The sequence below is a fragment of the Leptinotarsa decemlineata genome, unplaced genomic scaffold (genome assembly GCF_025532065.1).
Source record: "Leptinotarsa decemlineata unplaced genomic scaffold, Ldec_3_MD MMD2_tig00026374_RagTag_RagTag, whole genome shotgun sequence".
Classification (NCBI taxonomy): domain Eukaryota; kingdom Metazoa; phylum Arthropoda; class Insecta; order Coleoptera; family Chrysomelidae; genus Leptinotarsa; species Leptinotarsa decemlineata.
The window spans coordinates 2317082-2325844 of NW_027412710.1; the positions used below are offsets into that span (position 1 = coordinate 2317082).

At 45.8% G+C, this 8763-nt stretch overlaps 1 protein-coding gene across 1 annotated transcript; it reads left to right on the forward strand.

Annotated features, from left to right (window-relative positions):
• The first annotated feature begins 7635 nt into the window (after nt 1-7635).
• On the forward strand, nt 7636-8268 carry LOC141486799 (uncharacterized). The gene has a single exon (XM_074185365.1). The coding sequence runs from the start codon at nt 7636-7638 to the stop codon at nt 8266-8268; it is 633 nt and encodes a 210-aa protein (XP_074041466.1).
• Nucleotides 8269-8763: the final 495 nt, after the last annotated feature.

Here is an 8763-nt window from a genome sequence, read left to right on the forward strand (position 1 = left end):
GCTATGTGACCAACTGGAGAATGACATATGGGGCCAGGGCTATAAAATCGTTACAAGTAGTATGAGAAACTCAATTACAGCTTACAACTTAGACAAAGATGAGGAAAGTCAAAGAATTGTTTCCACAATACCAGGACGAGCCCAGGACACGCATAGCGGTACATGATCCACCCCAACTATTCACAGTGGAGGAACTGACTGCAGCAGTAGATAAGATCAAAACGAAAAAATCACCAGGTCCGGATGGAATTCTCCCAGAGGCCATTAAACTAGTTGTAAAATCGATCCCGCAGACGGTGCTGAACGTGCTGAACGATCCTCTGAGAGAAGGCATTTTTCCCATGAGCTGGAAAGTGGCCAAAGTTGTATTGATACCAAAAGGAAGAGTCGGGAGCACAAGCAAAGTACAGGCCGATATGCTCACTTGATGGCATTGGGAAACTGTATGAATATCTGATCAAACACAGATTGGAAACCGAGCTGAGTGCAAAAGACAGTATCTCAGAAACACAGTTTGGATTCAGAACAAAAAGAAGTACAATAGACGCGGTCAAATATGTTATTAACAAAGCCAGCAGGAATACCCAGACCTGGGGGGTGATTATACTAATAGACGTACAGAATGCCTTCAATACAGCAAAATGGAGCAGAATATTAAAACGCCTAGACACATTAGAGGTGAGTGGATATCTAATTAGGATTATAGAGGATTATCTTAACGAAAGAAACTTGCTCTGTAATAAACAGAAAGAGAAAATCACACAGGGGGTACCACAGGGGTCAGTACTCGGTCCCACATTGTGGAACTTACTGTATGATGGAGTTCTACGGTTGGATATCCCGCAAGGATGCTTCACGGCGGCATTCGCAGACGACTTTGCACTGATAGTGAGAGCGGACCAAAAAGAAAGCCTTATAAGCAATGGGAACCGGGCACTACAAAAAATTCAGAATTGGATGGAGGAAATTGCACCGACGAAAACAGAAGCAATCATCGTCAGAGGGCCTAGGAAGAGGAAAGGTATATTCTTCCTTCTGGCAAACACCCCTGTGAAACCTAAAAAATATGTCAAATATTTGGGAGTATGGTTAGACGACAAATGTATTTACAACGAGCACATGAAAAAAATCTGTGAGAAAGCAGACAGGTAGATAACTGCACTTGGCAAAATACTCCCAAGAGGACCAGAAACAAGAAAGAGGCGCCTGCTATATGGGGTGGTGCAGTCGGTTATTTTGTATGCCGCTCCCGTCTGGTGGCGGGCAATGGACGTTAAGAAATATAAAGGAATGGTATTGTCAACGCAAAGAAGGATGCTGATCCGGACGGCATCGGCATACCGGACAGTTTCTGCAGAGGCACTGACGGTGATTGCAGGAATACCACCGATAGACCTTTTAGTGATGGAAAGGAAATCACTGGATAGTATGGACCGGGTTACCAAAGAGGATAAAGCCCAAGCGAGGAAACGCACTATTATAGCCTGGCAATCCAGATGGGAGGCAAATGTGGAAAAGGCCCAGTGGACCAAAGAACTTATTCCCGATATTGAAGTATGGCTGGGATGCGAATTCAGAGTACTAGATTACTTCCTAACACAAGTACTCAGCGGTCACGAGTCTTTTAGGTCCTACACTCAAAAAATCGGCAAAAGCCCAGATGACAGATGTATCTATTGCTCCCAACGGGATGATCTGGAGCATACTATTCTGAGATGTGACAGATGGGTCAGGGAAAGAACACAATACGAGACAGAGACAGGCATGGAAATGACAACACAAAACCTGTTGAAAAACATGATGAAAACCAAAGAGTGGTGGAAACGGGGAACCAACTTTATAAGAACTATTATGAAGCAGAAGGAGCAGGAGGAAAGGCTGAATCAGAAAAATAATCCTACATGAGACAGAAGCTCCGGTAAAGAAGGACAAAGAGGTACCGAATTGAAGTACACCAGGGATGTCTGAAGGATGTCTAACGACGGTTCCAGACATTCTCGTGGTACATGGGTGGTTTTAGCCAGTTAGAGTCTGGCACTACTGACTCGCGATGGACAGCAGCGGTCAGTGTCCATGAGGATTTCCACCCCACCAAAAAAAAAGGTTAGGTTAGGTTAGGTCAGGGGACTGCAGCAGAAAACTCGTAGGAAAGTTAATAAATAACCCATAATCGGCTAACGTATCTCATGAGATACATTTGTATTGAAAATTTTCAATGCAAATAGTGTGCCAGTTATGGAGCGAGAGAAGGTATGGAAAAGAAAGCCGATGCGACATGAAAAAAGGTGGAAAAGTGGATGATAGATTATGAACTGAGAATTACAGACATGAGCACATTGAGTCACACACGAGCTTTCGCAGAAGTAACATGCAAAGATGGACGAAATTATTGACACATTTATCGTCAATGCTGGTAGCGATAAGAGAGACATGGTTCTGGCCATGATTTCTAAATTATTAGATTTATACGAAGTCTCCCCACAGGAACTCGTATCCACGCATATATTGATGCGCAAAAAGAGACAGGAACTTGAACAAAAAAGGGCCTGCGCCTACGAATCACCAGACGACATGCTAGGCTATTCTTCTGAAGAAAGTCTGGAAGAAGAGGCGACTCTTAACAAAAAGCGTCCTGCGGAGACAGAGTCTCCCACAAAACAATAACTACCAACGAATAAGACCAAAACGCCGGCACAAAATGCGGCGTCCAAAACAGGAAAAACGGAAATCCCGCAAAGAAAGTCCAAGAAACTCAGAGCCAACCACCCTGAGAACAAAGAAATACAGATTCCCAATGAGGCAAAACCTCAGGAAACCGCAGAAAATCCTTCATCTAAAGAGATGGAAACCGAAATTCAGGACGAAGCGGCTGCGATGCCAACCACATCACAGGCAGCGAGCCCCAAAACAATTAGACTCCCACCCATTACAATAAGGCGTAAAGACAAGTGGTCCAAATTCAACGAAATAGCCGCAAGGGAAATCATAAAGTTCACGAAAGCGGTAAACACAAACGACGGAGTGAAAGTCCAAACCGCTAGCCCGGACGACTTTAGAAAAATGGCCAAAATGCTAGTCAAAGAGAGCATCCCGCATCATACATACACAATGCAGGAGGCAAAACCATTGAGAGTCGTATTTCGAGGCGTCCCCGAATTTCTCGAAATCGACGAAATCAAGGATGATTTGAAAGCCAAAGGATTCGATACCATATCGGTTGTCAGGCTGAGAAAGCAAGATATGAAACCACTCCCGCTAGTACTGGTTCTAGTCTCTAGGGAACAGAACCACATATACGACGTCAGGGAGATTCTAAACGTCAAGGTGAAGAGCGAGCCCCAGAGGCCGCGTAAAACAGTAGGACAGTGCTATCGCTGCACTCGCAGAAAAACTGCAAGGCAATCCCAGCATGTTTAAGATGCGCCGGCCGCCACATGACGGCTGAGTGTAAAAAACCAAAGCAAGTTCCAGCTAAATGCTATAACTGTAAAGGGAACCATCCAGCCAACTACCAAGGGTGTCCGGAACACACTAAGAAAAAAAAGGCAAATACCAAGGCCAAAGATCCGCCAGCCCAAATAAAAAGGCCGACAGAAACAAACAGGATCAAAAACGGAATCTCCTACGCGAGGGCCGTTAAAACCACCAACAGCAGTGATCCCAGCTCGGTTGATGACCTCTGCGCGGCCTTCGACAAGCTGCAGGCCCTGCTGACGAGCTTTCCCGTTCTACAAAATATGTTGACGGTTAACACTCCCCCAGCTAAGATGAACTAAACACCTCAAAGACCTCAGGGTGAGACTGCAATCTCGAGGCTACGTGAATGCTATTCACAAAAAGAAAAGTCCTCTAAAAAGGACACTCCAGGCGACGAGAGAAATCTCGGCTGCGCTCCAAAAATAACATTCAGATCCAAACCAAAAATTCAAGATGAAAGAGACAGGGATTCCAATATTCAAAACTCGCCAGAAATCAAGATGACAAACGAAGAACTGAGAATTGCAAGCCAGAAAACCGAGGCCGTTATACTGAAGGGAACCAAGCAAGAAATAATTAGAAACAAGATGAGTTTTAAAGTGAGAGAGGATATGATAAGACCCAGCAGAAGCCTGAAGTACCTCGGAATACACATGGATCACCAAGACACCTTAGGAATACATGTAACCGAAACTGCTAAAAAAGCCGAAAACAGGTTGTCCATACTGGTTAGATTAATGCCGAACATAGGGGGCCTAGCAGCAATAAAAGAAGAATGCTTTATGGAGTAGTACAGTCCATCCTATCATATGGAGCTCCGGTGTGGCACAAGGCAATGAAAATCGAGAGACACAAATTAAAAATGACCAGCGTCCAAAAGAAGGCACTGATACGGCTAACACGTGCATATAGAACCACGTCAGCAGCAGCAGATATCGAGAATCCCACCAATACACCTGCTGTTGGAAGAGAGTGCATACATCTATGCAAACTCGGACGGGAACAGAAAAGGAGTAAGAGCGGCAGCTAGGGATAGAACGATGAGAAGTTGGCAGAAAGAATGGGAAGAAGATCAAGAGCAGAATGGACCAAAGTGTTGATACCAGAGGTGGAGCCATGGGCGAAAACAAAACACAGGAAAACGGATTACTTCTTCACACAGTTTCTTACTGGGCATATAGCATTTAAAAAAATACACAGACATGATTGGAAAAACGGAAGATAATAGATGCGAGGAGTGCGGCAAAAGGAATACACCAAACCATGTTGTATTCGAATGCCCACGATATGAAGATGAAAGACACAAGATGCGAAAGGAGGTAGGAGAAGAAATAACAGCAAGAAACATAATAAGCCTCATGATAGATGATGAGTACGAGATAATATTCAGTAGGGTAAGGAGAATTATAGAAAAGAGAAACGAAGAAGAAAGAAAAAGTGGAGGATGAAATAAAGATCAAGCACCAAACTGCCTGACCATAACCGTTCTGGAGAACAGAACGGAGGGGTTTTAGTGGGTAACTGTCTGCTAGAGCAACGAAGTCCCACATTACCGTCAATAAGACCCTTGTAACGTGTGTCCATAAAGGATTTCCCCTCCAAAAAAAGTTACATTTGGTTAGGTTAGGTTGAGTTAGGTTAGATTAACTTAATGAAAAGGAGACCTATCTGCCTTATCAATGCCCCAGGAAAGCTCTACGAGCACCTATTGAAGGCCAGACTGGAGCAACAGCTGGAAGAGAGAGATGGGATCTGTGACAGACAGTTTGGCTTCAGATCAGGTAGGTCAACGGTGCACGCAATTGAAGAAGTGATAAACGAGGTTTCGAGCAGGGGTCCCACATGGGGTATAGTTGTGTTTGTGGATGTTGAAAACGCCTTCAATACAGCGAAATGGCCGAAGATTATTAGACGACTACTAGAATTAGGAGTCGATGGGTATATGTTAGGAATGGTCAAGGCGTACCTCTCAGAGCGCAAACTGATATGCGGGGGCTACTGCCAGGATATGTCTCAAGGCGTTCCGCAGGGCTCAGTTTTGGGGCCGACACTGTGGAACGTCTTATACGACGGGGTGTTGAGGATAAGACTGCCTAGAGGGTGCACAACGGTCGCATACGCGGATGATCTTGCCCTCGTGGTAAGAGCGGATAAAAAAGAGAGACTCGTCGAGAAAACCAACGAGGCCCTCAATCGGATTAACAACTGGATGGTTGAGAGCGGATTGGAAGTAGCTCCGGAGAAAACGGAGGCATTGATAGCTACAGGGCCCAGGAAGAGGGACGGCATCGTCCTAAAGATGGCTGGAGCAGAAATCACCCCGAAGAAGTTCGTGAAGTATCTTGGAGTCTGGCTGGACGACAAACTCATCTTCAATGAACACATAAGGAAAACCAGAGAGAAATCTGAGAGACAGACTAAGGCTCTTGCGAAAGTCCTCCCGAACATAAGAGGCCCAAACGCTGAGAAGAGGCGTGTTATATACGGTGTCGTCCAGTCAGTGCTCCTGTATGCTGCTCCAATATGGGAACGAGTGCTCGATGTGGCAACATACCGGAATATGTTACAGTCCGAGCAAAGGAAAGCACTACTGAGGGTTGTCTGTGCCTATAGGACAGTGTCATCGGAGGCGCTCTGCGTACTGGCCAAAGTACCGCCAATCGATTACTCGCGCGGGAGAGGGCACAGAAGGGAGAGAGAAGTCACAGTCGCTACCTGGCAAAGCAGGTGGCAAGAGATGACCAGCAAGGCACAATGGACCAAACGACTTATTCCCGATCTGAGGATGTGGATAACATCGAGACACAACGAGGCGGATTTCTACTTGACACAGGTTTTGACCGGGCACGGATCTTTCAGGACGTACACCTTAAGGATTGGTAAAGCTACGGATGACAACTGCATATACTGCGGAAGGACAGATAGCCCTGAACACACCATCTTTGAGTGTGAGAGATGGCTCGAACCCAGAAGTAGACTAGAGATGGGACTTGAACAGCGGCTGAACCCTCAAAACCTCGTGATTATTATGTCTGAGGATCGCAGGAAAAGCATAAAAATCAAAGACTTCCTGAGGAAGGTTATGAAGAATAAATCAGAAGAGGAGCTACAACACCAAGCCGCTGAGAGGGCCAATAGACCCCGATAGTAAACGAGCGAAACTGTGATATTTTAATGTTGTTTAATATTTATTTATCTTAACTTGTGATGTCCCACTTTACAAAAGTAGCTACGTTTAATGTTGTTATTTATTTATTTTAACTTGTGATGTCCCAGTTTACAAAGTAGCTATGTTTTTACCGTTGTTCTCGTGTCTTTCTTTCCACTTGTCCCCGAAGCAATATCCATATGGACAGTCCCGGGTACAAGGAGGAGTCAGGGGGGTTTTTAGTCAGAGTAGCGCCTGACACTGCCGAGGGCTGATAGACATCCATGACTCAAGGCCCTGGCGCCATGCGGTTTTCCCCCCGCCAAAAAAAAAAAAAAAAAAGGTTAGATTAACTTGGGTTAGGCTGGGTTAGGTTGAGTTAGGTCAAATTAGGTTGAGTTAGGTTAGGTTGAGTTAGGTTTGGTTGAATTAGGTTAGGTTTGGTTGAGTTAGGTTAGGTTAAGTTGAGATGGGTTAGGTTGAGTTAGAGTCGGTTAGGTTGGGTTAGATTAGATTAGGTTAGGAAAAGGACAGTTGCAAAGGGCCCGATAGAACGGGAAGCTGTTACAAGTGTGGGAAGGCGGACCATAAAGCCCAAAACTGCTTAGAGAAAGAATATTGTCCAGTGTGCGACGCGACGGGACACTCAGCAGGAAATGCGAGTTGCCCGCGCTTCAGAGAGGCGCTCAGAAAGGCCAGGAGAAGCCTCAGAGATAGGAGGAGGGCTAGTGTCACTAGTAGGGAAGACTTTTTCCCAATAATGGCCTTCAAAAAAATAGTAGGCAGCAGAATGAAGAAGGTGAGGAGTCTCCAAACACGGAGGATGAAGTCTTCTCTCTGGAGACTGACGGGAGCAGATTAAGGGAAAACACACCAGTCCTCGAAGACCCTGATAGACTAGAAGCAGAATTACTGAATGAAAACCACTCGGTACTTTTAGGTTTAATAGAAGACCAGGAACCTAGACCAATGCAGGAAGGGACGGCGGAGGAGTCTCCTAACATCCACTAATGCCACTAAAAATTTTACAAATAAACGTGGACAGAAGGGGGGCAGCACAAAAACTGCTAGCTAAAACCATAGAGGGAGAAGGAGTAGACATTGCCCTGGTCCAAGAGCCAAACATCCGGATGACATCCAATAATCCACGGTGGATACTCGACTCGACAAGTACCTGTGCGGTATTCTGCGCGAACCCGGGATGCGGCGTGGTAACACACGTGAAGGGGCAGGGCTTTGTCTGCATCAAGTTTGAAGATTGGACATTGTATAGTTGCTATATATCCCCCAATATCTCGATGGAAGTATACAAGGAAAGGCTTCACCTCATTCTGGACCACGTGGCGGACTCAAAGAACGAAGCGATAGTGGCGGGAGATTTCAATGCCAAATCGCCTTCCTGGAATTCTCCAATTACAGATGCCAGAGGCACATACATGGACGAAGCGTTGCAAGCTCTGGACATGGTTGTCCTTAACGAGGGGAGTACCCCGACCTTCACTAGGGGAGCAACGGCATCGTACATAGATGTAACCTTTGCTACACAGAAGACCAGCAGATTGGTGCATTCGTGGAGGGTATCAACAGGGGAAAGCCTTAGCCTTCACAGACATATATTTTACGACATCATAAGGGAAATGTGACACCGAAGAAAGAATGGGTGGAAAGGCCTCGCCCGCAGGCAGATGTATTTAGAGATGCCTTTCGGATAGCCGCTAGGGGTGTAAATGACGTAAAGAGCCTGGTAAGGGTAATTAGAGAGGCACAGGACCTGAGCACGGTGGGGACACAGGTTGGTCACAACAGGCTGCAGTCAGTATGGTGGAATGAGGAGATCGAGCAGCTCAGAATAATCTGCAATAATCATAGGAGGTCCCTCACAAGAGCAAGAGGTAGAGACACGGTCCAAACCACAATCGAAGATCTAGAGGCTAGTTATAAAAGCGGCAGGAAGAATTTAAAGAGAGCAATTAGGAGAGCACAAAGGAGGAAATGGTAGGAGCTGTGTTGTGAGTTGGAAGAAGACCCCTGGGGGAGGGGGTACCAAATAGTCACTGGGTCGATGAGACATCTTAGGACCCCGTATGACCTACATCACACAATAAAGGTAGAACGAATCAGGGAGCTGTTTCCAACGG

Bases quoted from the DNA above. Each gene is read 5' to 3' on its own strand.
- LOC141486799 (XM_074185365.1), top strand. From the start codon at position 7,636: ATGCCACTAAAAATTTTACAAATAAACGTGGACAGAAGGGGGGCAGCA.